We start from the raw sequence: 21,181 nt of genomic DNA on the forward strand, positions 1-21,181 counted from the left end.
ATCTACAACGAAGCGAATGATTATTGTATTCTGACAAAAAAAACACAATTATTTCTCCTACCGGTTGCTTTTTTTCAATTTCAACCTTTGATAATGCATTCTGTGATTGGTTTCCATGACAACCGACTGTAGATCAGAGTTACTTTTACATTACATGTAATGTTCTCTTCATATTACGTACTATCACTGTCAAGTGACAGCTGGTTTCTTTCAAATTGTCATATGCGTGGAACCATAATCTCTTTGCCTCAGATAACAGTCATGGGTTTGATACTTGTACACTATATGCATGCAGATAAATTAATGCACCAGCGTTGAAAATACCATTCCCGAGAAAATATGATACAGATGGAAAGAGATACGCAGTATACGGAAAGTAGACCGAGTCTGACGCATGCTGTGGCGAGCAGACGCATCCTTAGGCAGACATGCTCAGCAATAAGGAAGATATTTATAGTAAAAGAATGTTTACGTTTTTGATGGAAATCGTAATTGTTTATGCATGCATCAGTGTTGTGATTCACTGAAACATGAACCAGTGTGTTTAAAGCAGTCATTCACTGATGAGTATATGTGTGTACCTAATATTAGCAATTCATGATATTCACCAGCTCTCCTTGCCAACTCACGAACACTGGGCCCAATTTTGACCTCTAGATCTAGAGTTATCAGAAGAATCAGCTGTCTCTCATAGAATTTTTTGACAGAAAATTATTCCTTTCATATAATCAGAGCATATGAATAGGATAAATGTAAACAGGTTTCCTCGTACAGTCATCGTCATTTTCTCAATCCTAGGTGTGATGTTTTGTACACAATTTTTGTATAATGGCCAATATGTATGATTGATATTTACGTTTCTTTTTTGCACTTTTAAGTCAAATTTAAAATGTAATGGAAACTTCATTTTTTTTAATGATATTTTGTTGTATAAAGCAGCGTTTGTTTAAATGACATCAAGTTACGTGAAAATTGCTCAATTTTAGAGCAAACATTTCCTTTGAAAAATCACCAAATGCTAGCTTGCATGTGATGTGTGTGTAAATTTACTATGTAATGTGTTATGTAACAATCCACTTAGATGATATATACTTAAACTCAACATGCATTACCACTTGACCTGAGATGGGTGGACCCGACATTGTACATCATCTATCATTGACAGACAAGCTCAGTTTTAGCCTCCCTAGCTGGAATCTAACGAAAAGTTCAACAATAAAGACAATTTCGCACGAACAACATCAACCAAAATGAAATGCAGTAAGGGGTAAAAATTCAAGTTATCCCAGCAGGAGGATGAACAGCTGTAATTTTAAAAAAGGACTATATACATATGTAGCCAGCGATAAGCCCATGCCTTCTGTTAAGCCCGGTAGCCTATGGTGTATCACGGAAAAATTATGCTGAGTTGGCTACATTTTATCCAGATATTGAATTGACAAGATTTTGTAAAAAGCTGCAGCAGATATTGATTCTGTTTCTCATTTGTTAGACAAAAATCAATGTATCGCTGAAAAAAGTATGAGATTCTGTTTCTCATTTGTTGGGACAAAATTCATTATGTCACTGCAAGAGGTATGAGATTCTGTTTCTCATTTGTTGAACAATATACATTACATCACTGCAAAAAGTATGAGATTTTGTTTCTCATTTGTTAGACAAAATTCAATAAATCACTGCAAGAAGTATTTGATTCTGTTTTCATATGTTGGACAAAATTCAATATCGCTGCAAGAGGTATGTGACTCTGTTTCTCACATGTAGGACAAAATTCATTATATCACTCCAAAAAGTATGTGATTCTGTTTCTCATATGTAGGTCAAAATTCAATATATCACTGCAAAAAGTATTAGATTTTGTTTCTCATTTGTTAGACAAAATTCAGTTAAAAATTGTAAGAGATATGTGATTCTATTTCTCATTTTGCATATCTGGTTGAATCACCATCAGATTTAGTTTGGGCCTGCTATAGCCCACTTCATCATTTTATGAGGTAACTGAAATGAAACCTTGTATTGATTAGAACCCCATAAGTCACATTGAATTTCCTTGTATGGTAAAATCAAATAGTCAGGTTCTTGTTAGCTCACCTGGCACGAAGTGCCAAGTGAGCTTATGCCGTGGCGCGGCGTCCGTCGTCCGTCCGTCCGTCCGGCGTCCGGCCTCAATATTTTACTTTAAACGACTTCTTCTTAATAACCGAAAGGCCTAGGGTGTCAATATTTGGCCAGAAGCAAACTTGGATGAAGGGCTACAAAGTTTGTTCAAATAAATGACCTTCACCTATTTTCAAGGTCACAGGGGTCAAATATGTCAAAAACTTTAAACATCTTCTTCTCAATAACCAAAATGCCCAGGGAGATGATATTTGGCCAGTAGCATGCTTGGGTGAAGGGCTACCAAGTTTGTTTAAAGGAATGAATTTGACCCACTTTCAAGGTCACTGGGGTCAGATGTCTTAAAATCTTCAAACAACTTCTACTCAATAACCAAAAGGCCCAGGGTACTGATATTGGGCCTGTAGCATGCTGGGATGAAGGATTACCATGTTAGTTCAAATGAATGACCTTGATCCACTTTCAACCTAACGACCTAGTTCGACAATCAAGGTCAGAGGTGTCATATGTTTAAATCTTTTAATAGGTTCTTATGAAATATTAAGATTACAAGTGTTAGATTAATAATAGGTGAGCGATGCAGGCCCATTGGGCCTCTTGTTTTTAAAGTAAAGTGCTCAGCATAGAGTTTATAAGTAAGCATGTTTTTCAATTTAACACTAACTTTGAAATTCTAATATCACAATATTTCTTTGAACAGATAAGAAAAATAGCATCCTGAAAGTTAAAACTCAAAAGACAAAGTTGATTTCAAGCCCATAATATTTCATTTTAAGGTTTTCATAACCTTGTAGAATTAGCGTAAATCCAGCTGACAAAATTTGCTGCAGAATGATTTACGTTTCAGCAGACATAACATTTCATTACTGTTATTGATACGACTCGTCTCCAACTACAACTATTGATAATGACATTGGTGGTTGGTTTCCATGCCAACAGCCAGAGAGAAGGTAATCTATAAGTGGGAAATTATTTTTAATACGGAGCTCATTAAAAGTGTCCAGACTAATGATGTACCGACACCGATGGCGTTGATGATGGGGACATCAACGACAGAACGTCGTCCGTAATGACACATTCAATTTTCTCGATATTTTTTCCCCTATAACTACACGAGGATTATCAGTGTTACAGAGTAATTACTATACAGTATGGCTATGTCGACATGACATGTGAAACTTTCGAGATGATCAAGGCAGTAAAACAGGGGCATGCTTGGGCTTTTTAAGGTAGACATAAGCGCTATAGAGGTGTCATTGAGATTATATTGAGATGAAAACAGTATAATATGGTCATTCTTCGGCCAAGTTTTGAGATGAAAACAGTATAATATGGTCATACTTTAGCCAAGTCTTGAGATGAAAACAGCATAATATGGTCATACCTCGGCCAAGTTTTGAGATCAAAACAGTATAATATGGACATACTTCGGCCAAGTTTTGAGAGGAAAACAGTATAATATGGCCATACCTCGGCCAAGATTTGAGATGAAAACAGTATAATATGGACATACTTCGGCCAAGTTTTGAGATGAAAACGGTATAATATGGTCATACTTCGGCCAAGTTTTGAGATGAAAACAGTATAATATGGTTGTACTTCGGCCAAGTCTTGAGATGAAAACAGTATAATATGGTCGTACTTCGGCCAAGTTTTGAGATGAATACGGTATTGTGACATCCTATGGCCAAGTTTCTGTATGATAACTCTCCTGATACACAGATTAGCAAATCACAGCCAAGAGTTAGAGTAATGTCAATTTCTGATCTGCCGTACTCAATTATTTATTGTAAACAAAATCATTGATCCCACTGGTGTTGATCGAGTTTTTGATATTCCTGCATACTTGTCAGAGATATCCACATTTCCGGCAGTCCTGGAAAATTCTATCCAACCCGGGGGACTGGAGTTCCTGTTTGTGCACTTAAGCGTGGAACTACTTTCATCAAGGGGGGGATAATTTTGGCTTTGTTCACATGTCATTTTCTCTCTGCAATACAATCTAAGATCTATGTACTCTTCAAAATCACAGATATTGCTTGTACAGACGGAAAACGGAAAAAATTGCCGACATTAAGTTTCGCTCATATTCATGGGACTGTCTTAATTTGTCTTGTGTCATTTGATTTTTTCACATATTAGACAATACTTAGTAATTTGTCTTCAGAAAAAACTAGATGGTATAGAAGAATTGGATATATCTAAGAAATGAACTATAAATTAATTCATTTGGACTCGGGATCAAATATTGACCAGAGACCCTACCTAGGCAAGCCTCATGTCCTTGGTCAATATTTTACCCCTTTTGGCTTGAACAAACCCAAAGGATAAAATATTGAGCAGATACCCTAGACAAGGAAGCCTTGGGTCTTGATCTGTTCAATATTTCATCATTTGGTTTTGAATTACTTTGTCCATAACATACCTCGGCAATTGATTTTATTAGTGCATACTGTAAGCTACACTTGAGTGCTTTTAACAATTTAGAGTATCTTGGTGTATCGAAATCACAATCAACGTTATTTTGTATATATACAGAGGTTTAGAGGTACATGTATTGCAATCCTAGCATATACACTTAACACACACGCGTCCTGTTCTGTTGGGCCTTTTACAAGAATGTTAAAGTCAGTTGTGTTTCATAGATAAACTATCTGAATGTCACGACCCACATATCAACAGATATTATTCAATGGGAGAGACGACTATTTTTTTGTCTGTTTTAGCCTTATTTTATACGCAGAATAGACAGTTTTCGCATGTGATGTTGTATATTTACATGCAGTGTTGAACGGCTGTCGTTTAAAATGTGCGGTCACGGGATAATTATTTTGCCATTAGACATGTGGTTATGTGGTAATGTCCCTGTATTATCAGTCTTGCTTATCCTGTTCAAGTTAAAAATAGTTTTTCATTCAGAAAAAAATACAAATGTTATTTAGTTTATTAAAATTATTAAGTTTCAGCAGAATCTCACTCTATGTCACATAGTGATTTTTTATTAGTTGTGTGGCTCTTAATTACTGTGTTGATGGGCCATTAATAAAATTGATCAAACGAATCATACAAGTAAATTGCCAGCTAAGGTTGACAGCTGTCAGCCAGTAATTGATGACACATTGAAAAGTACACTCAAATTAATGGTTACTCTGAATTATTAGATGCTGTAAATTAAGAAAAATGTAAGGGAGATAACTCCCTTATATAAAGTAGCATTCACCATTAACTCTTATACAAATCACAGGTAAAATATGTAAGGTATGTCGCATATAACCTCAACTCTTACACAAATCACATGTACAATGTGTAAGGTAGCATATAGCCTTAACTCTTACACAAATCACAGGTAAAATGTGTAAGGTAGCAAACACCCTTATAACTCTTACGCAAAATCACAGATAAAATGTGTAAGCTAGGTAGCATATAACCTTAACTCTTACACAAATCACAGGTATAATGTGTAAGGTAGCATATAGCCTTAACTCTTACACAAATCACAGGTATAATGTGTAATGTAGCATACAACCTTAACTCTTACACAAAATCACATGCAGACACAATATTTGAGGAAGTTAACTCTGATGCAAATAACAGATATAATGCATGAGGTAGCAGATATCCTTTGGCAGTTTTCAATATATAGACTCTGTAGTCTACAGTATCTTCCATTTTGATCAGGATGTATATAAGGGGGAAAGGCAGGAAAATCATAATTTAATATTTATACTGTACCAACAAAATAAAAATAAAAAATAAAAAAATCTAAACAATCTGAAATTATGACATCTTCAGTAAATTGATATGTTAATTCATTCTGCTGTTAATGATAGTATACACACATACATACATACATCTGTTATAATTTAATCAACGTATAATATATATACAGTATGTCATTATCTTGGGACTCTGGGAGATGTGTATGGCTTGGCTTTCAGCCAATGAATGGTCAAGTCATTGCTACCTATAGTAGCTATGTGTGTGTCAGTCATACATAATTAGGGGAGTTATAATGGGTTAATACAATCACCCATAATATCAACAACAGCCATATGTTGTACTATAGAGTGCTGGACATGTGGTCAGAACTGACCATTTTGTATCAGTGTACAGAGAGAGTCCCATAGGGCTGGCAGCTAGAAAAGAACTGGAGTATACAATTCTTGATTGGACGTAGTTAACTGGGAGACTGGAATTTATTTGCTATTAGATAAATGATGTTTTTACCTTCCTGACCATCTGGTCACCTTTGGTATTCTGTTGACCCCAGACCAGTTTAAAGGTGACCGATGCAAGTGACCATTACAGGATTCTACAGTGCCTGGGATAGTTGTGTCCGCATTTGAGAAAGGATTAATATTCCATTTTCTGAGGAATTATTTACTGCTGTTTAAAATGAACCTATCACCAATGTTTACTGCGAGTGATTGTCTCCTATGACAAGTGTTGTACAGAGCGAGTTTTTTTTGTACTTGAAAATGGCTCCACTGATCCAAAGTCAATATCTGACTGACCACGGCTGTTCATGAATGACCCTTAGTGAGTTTATGTGGCCATAATTTCTGAATTACACCATGCAGTGCTGTCCCTATGCCTCGGGATTGTTTCGAGCACCAAGTGCTGGCCCTGATGTGGCCAAAGCACATGCTTCAAAAGAACACATGGACAGTTTGTCGCAGTGGTATCAGGTTGTGTCGGAACAAGCACGGATGCTGGACCTAAATGATAAAATTTTCCAGGAGTAAATATATATTCTTTTAAAATGTGTTTACCATATTTACCATGAAATAAGCCCATGTCTAGTAATAAGCCCACCCCTACCTGTTGCAGTTCGGTATACATGCTATCAAAAAATATTGCATTTGCCTGTAATAATTCAAGCGCACAAACTTGGACTTTGAGTCAGAATATATGTGTGTTGACTTAGAGTCCGAGAATATATGTGTGTTGACTGAAGGAAATGTGCAAAGGAATTCTTAAAACCAGAGAAAAATGGGACTTTGAAATATGTTGACAGTAAAGAATGAGGCAAATGAAAAGAGGAGCATTATATTGAGGTTTTACTGTTTCTGTTGTGTACTTGTCTTGAATTCAGTTTATTTGTTTCCTCCCCATTCCCCTCACCTCCAGAACCCCACATACTTATAATTAAGACCTGTACATATATCTCTAAAATCTCAATGGTATACTTTTTCCTGGTTACAATTTTTTTTCGTGAAGGTGATGTATATATACATGTAGATAGATATAATTCTGTAATATTGAGTACTAAACAGATCTTTTATTATTTTCAGTACGGAGGGCAGGAAACGCCTTGCGTCAGCCCCCGCGCCTTTGCCACCAGAGACAGACGAAGAAGGCGGAGATTCATACAAATTCATACAAAAAGGGGGTGATATCCCTATTCGAGGCCTACAGAAACCCGCACCCGAGCGGGGAGCAAGTAAGTACTGAAAAACACACTTAGACAGGTTCTAGGTGCACGCCTGGACTTCAGTGCATGGACGAGAGTGTGAGTTTTCTTAGTGACTTACGTCTCGAAGCTTCCCCAGAACATTTAGCTTCACACCGCCGACCTACTCTCTTACCGTATTTACTCTAGAGAATCAATTTATCATTATCACATCAGTTGCTTAATTTCTTTCGTTTTTCTTCTTCTGTTATTAACATAGACCTGTATTTAATAGATTGTCTTATTGATGTGAGTCAATCCTTCAGTCTTTCTAGATTTGTATCATTATAATTATTACCATGTAATCCGTGATGCCCTCTCACGCCATTAGAACTGTTCAATGTTGAATTTGTAATTATATAATAAATGTTCTGTTAATTACCGAAGATCAAATTCCATATCCAAAGATTAATTGAATCGGTAATTAATTGAAAGCTGGTTTCCTGCTGTGTTTTCAAATAAGCCCTAAATAACCCCCAACCCCCAAATGACTAAGTACCCCTGTTACAAGATTAAGTACATTGACCCCCTCCCAGGCCGATTCCATCTCACTGTACCTTCTAACTAAGATACACCTACTGTAGTAGAAGAACTCTGCTTTAATTAATTAACACCGTCCCTTATAGCTCATTGTATAGACACTTAAGCTTCCTGTTAACCCAGATGGAGGAGCTGGTATAATCTCCAATCAGAATGAATGGGTTCTGTTGTAGATACCTTATCCCTCCATTACATATCTCTGTAAGGCTAATATATAGACCTTAGTCTTCTGTTTGAAACCTTTCTATCCCCAAACATCTCGTCATTATAGCTCCGAGACCAACTTTAAATATTGTTCAGTATTTGTGATTTAAACCTTGCTCCATTTCGAGCTCATTCTAGGGTATTTTCAGTCCATTTTGCTGGGATTTTTATTTCCTTTTCTGGGTAGTTATAGAAACTTTTTTTCATTGTGTATGAGGCTGCCCTTAGTCAAATCTTGAAAAAAAAATAAAAAAAATGTAAATATAATATTTTGGCTGGTATTAACAGGGTTCTGCCACGAAATGTCTGTTATTTTATAGCTTGCGTCTTAACTCATACACCCCTGAAGACACATTTGAACTCTTCCAATTCAAAAGTTGGAATAGTTTATTATGAAATTTCAGGGGTGAATGAGTTGATTGAGCTGGAGGTTTTTCAAGGGATATTGGAGCCTTGATATAAGAATGTGAGATTTTTTCAACTCTCTGTCCAACTTATAATCTTTAAAGCTGTATAAACACTCCCTGGGAATGCATGAGACATGTTAATTCAAATAGCAACAAGGAAACATTTAAGCAGATTCTGGTTGGGAGAAAATTGAATGTTTGCTAGCGTACATGGCCATATTATAGCTGCAATCGGTGGAATAAATTGCATAGCACGATGCATGTTACAAGCAGGGACAGATTTTTTTGTCAGGTTTTTCTTCAGGTCAGGCATCGTCAAGTTTACAATGACAAAAATTGACCTTGCCTTGATTTCTAAGGTCAAGTGAAAAACTTTTGAACATGTCCATTTATAGCTTTGTCTTCTGACTCATAAAGTTTCTCAATTTAGCCATGACACAGTGGGAAATGTTATTAAAAGAAACTTTACATTCTTTTAGAATTTTACAATATTGCAAAAAAAAAATGTTTCAGAGGCATGAGAATGATATCAAAATTAATATAATTTTTTCAAATAATATTGAATAAATGTAATGGATAAGCACTTCCCATAAAGGGAGGTAACCCAGTATTCTCCCGTTGTTCATATTGCGATATATGTCAGTCTATGAAAATAAGCACTGTCATGAAACATTGAAATCTGGCATAATTTTACAGCACATATTCTGATTGCAAACAATATATATATATATATGTATCTTGTGGTGAGTTATTGTTGCCAGCATCAAACTCCGTAATGAATAAAAGGCAGAGATATTTGTATGTGCTCAAAGTTTGTTTGCAACATCTTTTACTAGGCTAGAACATTTGTTGAGACGGAGAAATAGTAACAAATTGCTCACAGTTGATTCAATTTTGTAAAATTAAAAATCTTGTGAAGCTTAAAAAGTTTTGTTATAAGACAGAATTTCCATTTTAAGCAATACATATAATGCAGTTGACAAAACCTGTTCATTTAGCACCTCTACCATTCGTCCGATTGATTTTTTTTTTATAGTTCGATAATTTCTTTAAAAGCTTGATGCATGTTCATATTTGTATGACCTCGATCATATAGCATGACCTGGACCATCGTTATTGGAACATTTAACCTCACCTCGTATACATTATTACTCACATATATATATATCAGAAAATGCTATTGGAAATGTATATCATTTCATGGTCATTTGAATTATTTCATTTTGCGCAAATTTTTAAAAAATTGTATCTTTGGTAAGAAGCATAAAAAGTATCATTTGAAATGTAATTCTTTGTTGCAAACTTTTGAATCGTCATCATTGCAGTCCTTGATATTTGAAAATTAAAACTATTTTATTTGCATTTTCAATCTGCTCGCACAGATATAGTGATAATTTGTTCCAACGACTGACCTCCTCGTAATAAAAATAACTGTGTTACTAACCAAGCTGTTTTTTTCAGACCGATGAGGATGTAAAAGGATGGTGTTTTATATTCCCTGGGCATGCTCCCTTTCTTAGGGTTCCTTCCTCCCCAGTGTGACATTTGTAGCGGATCCCATCAATCTGACGAAAAACTTGTAGCTTTTTGAAAACATTATCGCCATGCTGACACGATCAGTTCTACAGATGGAGATACGCTCCGGTCAGGTTCAGCCGTGTGTCCAACCTCTGAGCAATGAGTCTGACGCAGATGAGCGTGACAGGTACGCTGTAGGTCAAAGGTCACGTCTCAGCCTCAGACTCGGTCACCAGATAGCTACGTCCAATAGGGAGCCAGTAGAGAATGTAGGATGGGGAGTTACTCCCTCTGACCCCAAGTACGAGGTTCAAGCTGATACACCTGAGGTCATTGAGCCAATGACCAGTCAACATTACCACGGAGACCTGAATTACATTGACCCTCGAGATGATGAGTTATTCTTAAATCGGTTCCAAAAACTTAAAGATCAGTACGAAGACCCGTCCTTGTCAACCCCTTCAAACAGTCCACGAAAAGTTGGTCAGTACGAAGATTCATTGTCGTCCACACCAACAGCCAGTCCAAGGAAAACGAATCAGTACGACGATTCAATGTCGTCCACAGCAACAATCAGTCCACGTAGAATCAACCTCATCTCCGTCCCACAAAGTCATCTACAGCTCACTGAGACTATTCGGTGTTCCTCTGCTCGACCAAATGCTTCTCCTGTTCCTGGGGGACGGGACTTAGACAACTCTCCTTGTCCTAGAGATAGAGAAAGTCATATCTCAAATAGCATGACAGAAAACAATGAAGAACGCCACGACTATCCTTTATATGGAAGTGAAGACTATGAGAGTGACAAAGGTGTGTCGCTACGACCGGATTATTACGACGAACTAGAATACAATACTCAAGGCGTAGATATGTCCCAGGCGTATAACAATGAAGATTTTGATGTAACACGGACATCACTTTCCTATCCATACGATGAGAGAGATGATATGCCACAACAACAAGGCCAAACATTTCCTGACCCGTGGTCAAAACTCATGTCCTTCACGCCAGATGAACAGGAAAGCAGTGACCAGCAGGACGACAGTGAACCAGCCGTACAATCGATTTCCGCAAAGGCGTCGGTGTGCAGCGACAGGTCATCGCGTCTCGATTCCCACACTTACCAGACCTATACTGCCGGGCTCCTACACTCGACGGACAAGTCAGACGACTTCCAGACACTCCAAAGACATTTTCACAATCTTGAGAAAATAACTAGTATGGAAACAAAGAAATCTCGTCCAAAAAGCATGGATCATGCTCTTTTGGAGCTAACAGACTTCACAACCGAGGAAGAACTAAAGCAACTCAGTGAAGAGTTAGAAGATTTTAAAAAGACTAAGAAATTGCCGACACGAAAACAGAAACCCTGGACCCCCCACAAGGACCGCGGACTGATGAAACGGGAGAAATCTTTAGGTGACATTCGTGCTGTTTACGATAAACTTGAGAAAACTAAAAACAAGCCTAAATCGGATCAGGCCGTACCTTCAAATGAATCTGTGAAGGTGAAAAAGATTTTGACACATTTGGAAACCATATCTGCACCTGATGTAGATGCGCCTGCCGTAGAGTCAAAGAACTATAAAGCTAAAATTCAAGATACGAAAAAAGGTCGTGAAATATCTGTGGTACATGCCAGGTGTGTAGAGACTGATAAAATAACACCTCACCAATCAAATAGACAGGATGGCAGCCATAGGAGACGAGATTGTCCAGGTTCAAGTGCTGCTAGTCCACGACTACCACCTGTAAATACAGTGAGTCCACGTCGGGTAGAGAGGGCCATTTACGGGACTCACATAGACGAAACCAACAACCAGTATGAGATTTACGTAAAGGAAAAGAAGAAGGAGTATAAGGATGACATGGGCGTGGCTAGCCTCCATGTGAGATGTATGTCTGCCCCCTACACTAAGTCCTCCGCCCTCAGCATCCCGGAATTAGGGACTGATCCCTCACAAACCTGTTCAGGGAATGCTGCCGAATCCGTTGGGGTCCCGACAGAGAATCCCAGACAACAGGTAGAGAGCTTTCTAGAAGACCACCAATATGTTGATGTGTCTGTCAGCCCAAAAGGGGGCCGAAGGGAGGAGGGAAGATCACGCAGTACAGCTTACTCGCCGCTACATGAAGAACTTACCGAAGACGTCGGAGAGAAGGCCCCGATCATGCATTCATTCAGAGAAGATGGCAATTACACTAGTCCTCAAAGAAGTATGGGAACTAATCAGCCTAGCCGAGAAATGATAGACCAAACAGAACAACAGTTTTACACCGGAAACGACGAGTGGAGTAGAGACGGTCCTGATGGTTATGAAATGGAGACTTCATCTCTGAACAACAAATCTCAGATGCAGCCAATGGAGGATGTTCAGTTCAACGTCAGAAATTTAAGGGATTTGGCGAAAGGAAATGAGTTCGCCCAGGGTAAGTTTGCCCAAAGGAAGCCGATCCTTGAGAAGTACCTAGCTGACGTATGGCAGAGATCGGCCAGGGGCGAACTTCCACAGGACATAGAATCAGACGACCAGAACATGCCCGAAACATACGGTCTGATTGTACACAGCCACTGGGATGATAAACAACAGCCAGTGCTGGAGACGATTACCACATACCCGCCACTGACCTCAGCTTTGACCTCTGACCTTGACGACGATGACAGTCTGTCGTCGCGGACGAGCAGCACAGGGACGTTCATCATCAAAATTGGTGACAACGAGGAAAGAGATATGGGTGACCTTTCCAGGGACTGGGTTCCATCTCCGACACCTTATAATCGCTGTCAGGATGACATATCTACCGGCAGACGGCAGGTAGGGTCAAGGTCACCAGGTCATTTTTATCATGACGATTGTCACCCGGACGACATTCCACTCAATGAGACCTACACAAAGTCGAAATCACAGCCTAACCTGTCTGACAGCTTTAAAGAACAGTCGCTAGCATCTCAAGCATCTAAGTCGCAATCAAATATAAATAGAAATAAAAAATTCAATGATTTTGCCCTTCCAAGGACGATATCTGGAAATTTGAAAGATGTTTTTAAAGATTACAGAGACCAGAAGAAGTTTACGAGATTCGAATCTGAAAATGGCATACAAGGTAGTCCAACTGTTAATAATAATGGCTCGCCTAAGTCGTTGAAATCCTACAGTCCAGTGCAGGAGATGCAGTTCATCAATACTATAGGAAATGAATGGGCTCAAGAAGACGCAAAGTTGTCACAGAAAAACAGCCAACCACCCTACAGGAAAAGGATTCAGACACAGATCCCTAGGGGTTCAACTCACCACCGTCCAGCACAGCCCCTCAGACATCGTCCCCCACCCGAAGTGCCCTTTCATCCCAAGGGGAAGGGCCAACCCAGACCAGGAGATACACCTACCAGACCATCAGCTACAGGTTACTAGTACTAACACTTCCTCATCCTCAACACTGTATAGGTAGTTGCTATGGTGACACTGTCAGTCTCATCCTTGATTTTGTAGTCGCCATGGTAACACTTTCCGTCCTCACCCTGTTTTTCTGTTTCACTGTGTTGTGTCACAATGGAGACAACTAAAAGCTTGTTTTCCCCCCGGGCATCGAAAACACGGGGTGCTTTCCATGGAAGGGCTGCACCAGTTGGAACAGCCCTCAAAATCTATTTATAGACAAAAGCAACTTTTCATTGACAAATCAAACTGTCTAGAAATAGCTGAATTTGTTGTCTTCAGCTTGAAGTACTTCATCACTGTTCATTAAGATTACTGTAAGCATTTGTAAAATTCAGCTTTTTTTATATAAGTAAGTCAAAGAGTTTTCCGTTTGGTTGAATGTATTGGAATACTCCTATTAAAGAATGCTGTTTATTAACTAGCATGATTGATGTATTAGTTTCAAACTTTTTTTTTATTCAATGAAAGCTAAATGCTGGATTGTATGGAAAGTGCCCTAATGTTCTGCCCTCAAAACACAACACAAGCTTTCCTCACAAAGCTGTGATGTGAGTTGAAGGGCGGAAGATAAAGTGATGTTTTCATGCCTCGGCTGTCACTCTCTGTCTCTGCTTCCTGCACAGCATCCAATCCTCTGTAATCACCATGACAACCCAGTATGGCCATGTAGCACTATTATTATGGGATGGTTGTCGGGGAATCAGGTTTATTAGCAGTATGTGGTTGGGCATTTTTGTCTTGGAAAATAGAGGCTTGTGAGGGCCGTTTGAGTTACAAGTCTTGCATGCAAATCTCAGGGCAGTGTCTCTTCGATACCTTTCCACTTGACACAATACATTAAAATTCAATAAATAAAATTATTCATTTTTTAAGTCGTCCTCATTCCTGCATTGTTTTAATTAACATACCCGTTTTCCTGTGTTTTTGTAACTTGTTGCTTTGTATTTACTTCTTACCCCCGTTGTTTATGCAGATTTTCTTCTCAGTGTGATTTCCGTTAATTTCTTTATTTTTTATTTGATGCATGAGGTTCTTTTTTCCCTTTTTGCATGAATAGAAGTAAAGGATCGGTGTGAGCCTCCAAAAGTGCCGCCTCTTCCACGAATGTCTCCAGGGCATCAGCCATTCACAAAGCACCATTATCAGCCAATCAAATGGGAGCCTTCTCGAGGTTCTAGTTCTCTTAGAAACGGCACTCCGTCCCCCATACCTCCGGCCAGAAAACACCCTATAAAACGGTTCTTGCCGGGCAACAAAAAGATTCGCAGCAACCTTTCAGCTGCAGAGCAGCTCGGGGTAACCAGCCCCCCGCCACTCGGTCTCCCTAACGGAGGTACTCTAGCCCGTCTGCTCAGTCACCGTGTGTATTTATATCTAGATTGATGTGGTGGCACAAAGTACTAAATATAGGGCGCTGGCTGCACTAATATCAAAATCATAAACCATTTACTCACGCTATTTACACAGGGGTGGTAGTGGCACCCCTTACAACATAGGTATACCACAGTAAAAGCTAGCTCACAACATAGAAATCATTTTTAATTATCATAAGCTTCAATTTTGGTGTTTGCAATAATATTTTGTTACTCTTGTGTGTATTTTAATTTAGCTAAAACCGGGAAGCATTGATCGCTGTTGATGCTCGGAAGATGATGATAACAATGCTTGAATTTTTTTAATTTTTAATTTAAACAAAATTATAATCTCAAACCTTTCTAAACAGTCTTTGATGATGAATTGAGTTTTGTTGATGACTCTGGTGAGTATGTGTCTCTTGATATGCATGGTCAAGTTGACCAGGGCCGGTCACTCTGTTAGGGTCAATTTTAACTCTTTTAACATATAACTCCAATAACTAAGAACATTCAACTCAAATGAAGCATGTTGTTTGGACTTCATTTACTCTTGAAGGACTTCACGCATGTAAAGAGCTGCATGCGTATGTTCATTTTTTGAAAATCATTGAAATGCTTGATTAAAATATGAAAGAGCAGGTAAAAAAAAAAAGCATGCAAAAGATTCAGAAAGGTCCCAAAAATGTTTGATTATGATAGTGAACAGAGAACATAAATAAGCATGTGAAAGACCTTATAATTCATTTAGTTCAGGTCCAATTTCAATATAAAAATGAGAATGTTTATAGCGAAGAGCATATAAATATATGTTCAATTTTAGTGTTTCATTTATGCTTCAAGTAGAAAACAGAGTTTTCATGAGGCATGCCTGATAGCTCCTAGATCAAGAAAATGTTTTATTGCTATGAATTATAAAAGGAAAGAAACAAAGATTGCCTTTTATCAAAAGTAACGGTCTAATCGTCCTAGCATGTGTAGACATAGTCGGATCTGAAGCTTCCGGTTCATTGTTGATTCCCGCTTAATACCCATAACAGATTTCTGCTATTATATTAATTCCTGAAATGTTTGTGAAATTACGAAAAGAATTAATGGAATTAGTCATTAAACATGATAACATTTCTGTGTATCCCAAGTCCGATCTAATTTGATTTCATCAAGAATACACGTGTTCTGGTAGGCAGATTATCATGAGAGGGAGAAGAGTTAAAATCCATTGGAGTATATAACGATTTAAAAGTTAAAAAATTAAAAGTAATTTTTAAGAATCTGCATCAGACTTGTTGATGTATATTTAATTAGCCACTAATCTGGCCCTTTTGAAGCAAATCATCCTTAAAGAACATTTCAATAAATATTTTAGATGTTGTTTTTTTTTCTCGTCCGCGTGTCTTGCCATAAACAGCACTTGGGATTTAGTTAGAGTAAGCGCAGCTCTGGTATGAATAATTTACCGACTTTCTGTTACATTCTTCCCTAAACTGTTTAGGACAATTTCCATGCTAATGGGAAACAAATTGCTTGAAATTTGTAATTAGGAAAAAAATAGTTTGTGTATTCACTAAAGTATCGGTTATATTACAGTAGTAGTTTTTATAGAATTTGATGTAAAAGATGATACACCCAGGGTTAAAAAAAGAAAAGAAAATGTGTTAGTGTGAAGATTTCGTAATTTTAAGGGAGCGACATATATAGATAAAAGTAAATGTTGCTCTCGCAAAATGAAATATTTGTAGATGATTTTTTTAAATAGAATAAAAACTGGTGAATGTTTTAACTCATTTACCCCTGAAGTTTCATAATGAAATATTCCACCCTTTGAATTGGAAGAGTTTAAATGTGTCTTCAGGGGTGAATGAGTTAATCTTGCTAAATCATGTATCTATAGTATATACATTTAGGCTTTAAGTATGCTAGATATGGATTTATTGAAGCAGACATCAACTGTCCTTAATATTTCCTTTCCATATTTTGATGAATATCATAGCTATTTCACAACCTGTTCCTATATCTATAATTTCAGTGAAATTGTATATAAAGCAAAATTTTAGTGTTCAGATTCCTTGTGAAGCGGAGATCCGTAATTAAATGCTATAATATATTATGACCCTTCTGACAATTTTAAGTGTTCCCACTGTAACTCAAGGAGATCCACTTGATCCTTTTCTTTTTTCTGCTAGTGTGGAAGAATGTTTGGATCCTTGTCTTTTGGTTCTCTTCCCTCTGTTAGGCAAGGCGAGCCAGTGGATCCTTGTCTTTTGGTTCTCTTCCCTCTGTTAGGCAAGGCGAGCCAGTGAATCCTTGTCTTTTCCGCATGTTCTGCCTGTGTTTTGCCTGATCTGTAACACCGCTTCCGTTTGACCTTGACCTTTTATTGATTCTCGGTGTGCTTGTATTTTCCTTCCTAAGCCTGTAACGTTCTTGAAGCTTGAACCTTTATAGTTAGATTTCTCATCTTGATTCATTGAAACTGAATTTAATTAATTTACTATTAATTCCTGGTAAAAATATTATTATGTTTTCCATCAACTTTTAGTTTCCAGTAAAAAATATTGATTTTTTGTCAATCTAGTGTCATTTTGATATTTAAACATTTGATTTAATTTTGTCTTAATGTAAGTTATTTTATTTCTAACTAATTTGGTGTAATTTTTCATCCATTATCATTAGCATGCTATGATTAAATGTGTTGTTGTACAAGATTATTGAGTTGAAAAATACATGTATGTTGTGGAATGTTTGGGGAGAAAAAGAAAAAAAATCATAAGAGAAACAAAAAGGCTTCATGAAAAGTATGAATACATTTATGGAGTGAGGCGATCAATCTTGAACTAAGAATGAAATGTTAAGATCATTTACTCAATCATACTGTTGTGATGTTGTAGAGAATGTGATGAAGAGCAGGGGATGTATTGTCAATTCAGATGATATTAATATAAAGTGGCGTACAAAGAAAATTAAGCTTTGTTGACTGGATCTAGATCAATCTTTACAACAGTTTCCCAAGAAAGAGGTTCTTACAAAACTATTCACCCTTCTTCATTCTAAAAAGATCGAATTTTAATAGAGTTGTTTCCCTTCGTAATTGCAGCGTTTAAGCACCAGACCACTGATGCGAAACGGAGTCCCCCACCTCCGTTCACGGAGAAAACAAGAAAAAGACGCGAAGAAGAGGAACAATACAGGAAAAAACGACTGGTAAAGACTTTCTTGATTATCTCCCCTGTACCGTCCACTCTCATAGTTGGAGGACAAAAGTTTTGTAGTTTTGTTTAGGATATTCTAAAGGCTTGATAATGAATTGAAAGTTTAAACTGTTCACAGAATTCGTTGAAAATATTAATTGATCAAATATTTTTCTCTTCAGGAACAAATTTATGAAGAGGAAAGAAAGCGAAAAATAAAGCAGGAAGAAGCTAACCTCGAGGCTCGTAAACACTCAGATTTTTACCTGTAAGTACCATAGCTTCAAAACGTTTGTGTGAGTAAGTGTCTGTCTGTATTAATGTCTTTGTCTCAAATGTATTATACCATATAGCTTCAAAACGTTGATGTGACTTGGTGTCAGCTGTCACAATTGTCTAAATCATATTTCCCCAACTTTCATATTTTCAAAAGACTTTTAAAGCAAAATACTTAGATAGTTTTGCAAGTCTTTGTCTATCCTTTGTTTCTTACCAAAAAAAATGCTTTCTTTGTGAAATACAATGTTAAAGGTAATTATTAATTAAGTAATTGGGAGGTCGGGTGGCACAGTGGATAGCGCACTTGCCTTTCACCAAGGCGGCCGGGGTTTGATTCCTCGATCGGATGTGAAAAGGTATGGGGCCACCTGCCCGACCACTTGGGTTTTCTCCAGGTACTCCGGTTTCCTCCCACAGTCAGATCCCCCATGCACTAACATTCGGGCCAACAAGAGTGATTAGTATAAGCTGTAAAAACTTGTTTCATAATTGTTGTAAAACAAATAAAGTTTTAAAGGTTATTATTATCATATTTTCCTCAATAAAAAACAATTTTTCTTTCACATGTGCTATCCTATTATAAAAAGAACTAAATGAGAAATCAAGAAACATATGTAGATTAATGGTATTGAACCATTCCAGTGAATAGTTTTAAATTCTGTGAAAACAAATTTTTGTTCAATCTGAAACTCTCTGTATTAAGATTAAAAAATCATAGTCATAGTGACGTTTGAATTGAACAGGTTTTGACATTATAAAGAATCTCGGCAAGATATTGGTGAATGTCTCTTTTTCACTATGATCAGTGTTACAAAGCCTGTTAGAACTTTAAAAACCCTTGCAATAGATCAATAAATTGACTGATGGTACTCAAAAAATCGGCTAATAAAACTCAATCAGTACCTCAACCTGATGCTAGATGCTGTACACACGGGGATGCAAAGACACACATTTTAAAGAGCCAAAAAAGTCGTTACGACACCTGACATTTCATGTCCTAGCCCACATAAACCTAATTGGCTATAAAAACATGCGGGATAGGAAACATTAGGGAGGATCTTAATTACGTTCGCCGGACGGAAGTGATGCACAGCGTCATCTAGTGATCAGGTTCTGTAGGATATCTGACGCTTGCCGAAGAATCTCCCGGAGTAATGGATCGGTTACCGGATGAAGTTGTCGCACAATGTTGTTATAAGCTGGCGTACTGACATTTCCATAAATGCACTTTTTCTCTGGTTCACTTTGTCACCGATTCAAGTTTCTCGTTCCGTGATGTACTGGTAGCAGACCACGGGTCATGAGATAATAATGAGCCTTTAGCTCAGGAGATAAAAAACGGCTAGAGGTAGGATGTAGGTAGAGGACGAATGATTGACAGTTTTTTGGTGTTTTTTAAATCTTGTGTAAAATCTAGGCAACAGAAGCATCTGTCATATTTTTTTTATATGCAAACAGCGATAAAACTTAGTCTGCCAAATTTTCTCTCTCAATTTTTTTTTTAAAAGAAATCTTGCCTAGTGTTGTGTACAAACATTCATTTATCCCTATAGAGCACAAAAGTAAAAAATCTGACATGTGTCAAATTTTTAGTTTAACGATATAAAATGATCACAAAAATTTAGGCCTTTTTTTTCCATTCCATAATATGATTAGGATGATATAAACCATGATATGATTAGGATGATATAAACCATAATATGATTAGGATGATATAAACCATGATATGATTAGGATGATATAAACCATAATATGATTAGGATGATATAAACCATGATATGATTAGGATGATATAAACCATAATATGATTAGGATGATATAAACCATGATATGATTAGGATGATATAAACCATAATATGATTAGGATGATATAAACCATGATATGATTAGGATGATATAAACCATAATATGATTAGGATGATATAAACCATGATATGATTAGGATGATATAAACCATAATATGATTAGGATGATATAAACCATGATACGATTAGGATGATATAAACCATAATATGATTAGGATGATACAAAATAAACTGTATGTTAGACAAATTTGTTGCATGCATGATACAATTTATTTTTGATTTCTCCCCCCAATAAGCCAGAAAAATTATTTTATTTGTCTTATTTGTTATTTGTTTGTGTTAATTTTGATGTTTGTTATGTCAGATGTGTGTGTTCCATGTTCTTTTTGAATATTTTAGGATACTATTATTTCATATTATATGTGTATTCTTGCAAACAATAGATTGTATTTGACTTGCGGTGTGAAACATTTGTAGATTTCTTTGTAATTTTTAAAATTGTTTAGTGTACTTCAACATATAATCTATTGAGATGGATATTTATTACACAGAATTACATTTGCCTATAGGAAATTAAGTTCCTCCTGTTTAGAAAAAATTATAAGCAAGATAAAGAAAAAGGGATTAATTTTTTTACTGGGGACGAGTCCTCTCCAGTGAAGGCCATATATAAGCCAGGGGCAATCATACCCTCACCTAATCCCCCCAACCCCACCCCGACCCCCTGAATGATGAANCCCCGAGAAAATAATAAGGGATTGTTAAACCCCCCCAAATACCCAAATACAAAAAGACAAAATAAGCTTCTTGTCATCATTTCTCCTTCCTTTCCACCCTGCACTGTTCCCATGCCCCCCTACCCCCACTCAACGCCACCT

General features: G+C 37.1%; 1 protein-coding gene across 17 annotated transcripts in view; it reads left to right on the forward strand.

The window, feature by feature from the left end:
- The window catches only part of LOC110455709, a 152,528-nt gene that overhangs the window by 119,259 nt on the left and 12,088 nt on the right, over window positions 1-21,181 (forward strand). For 15 of the 17 annotated variants that reach the window (XM_021506010.1, XM_021506013.1, XM_021506001.1 and 12 more), the window contains 4 exons: window positions 7,413-7,561; window positions 14,737-15,012; window positions 18,126-18,232; window positions 18,402-18,487. In XM_021506010.1, coding sequence (XP_021361685.1) covers window positions 7,413-7,561; window positions 14,737-15,012; window positions 18,126-18,232; window positions 18,402-18,487 — 618 coding nt within the window. Of the gene's footprint in view, window positions 1-7,412; window positions 7,562-14,736; window positions 15,013-15,402; window positions 15,439-18,125; window positions 18,233-18,401; window positions 18,488-21,181 lie in introns of all 17 variants that reach the window. The other 2 variants (XM_021506016.1, XM_021506017.1) reach the window with 2 other exon arrangements.

Source organism: Mizuhopecten yessoensis, unplaced genomic scaffold (assembly GCF_002113885.1).
Source record: "Mizuhopecten yessoensis strain PY_sf001 unplaced genomic scaffold, ASM211388v2 scaffold8361, whole genome shotgun sequence".
Lineage (NCBI taxonomy): Eukaryota > Metazoa > Mollusca > Bivalvia > Pectinida > Pectinidae > Mizuhopecten > Mizuhopecten yessoensis.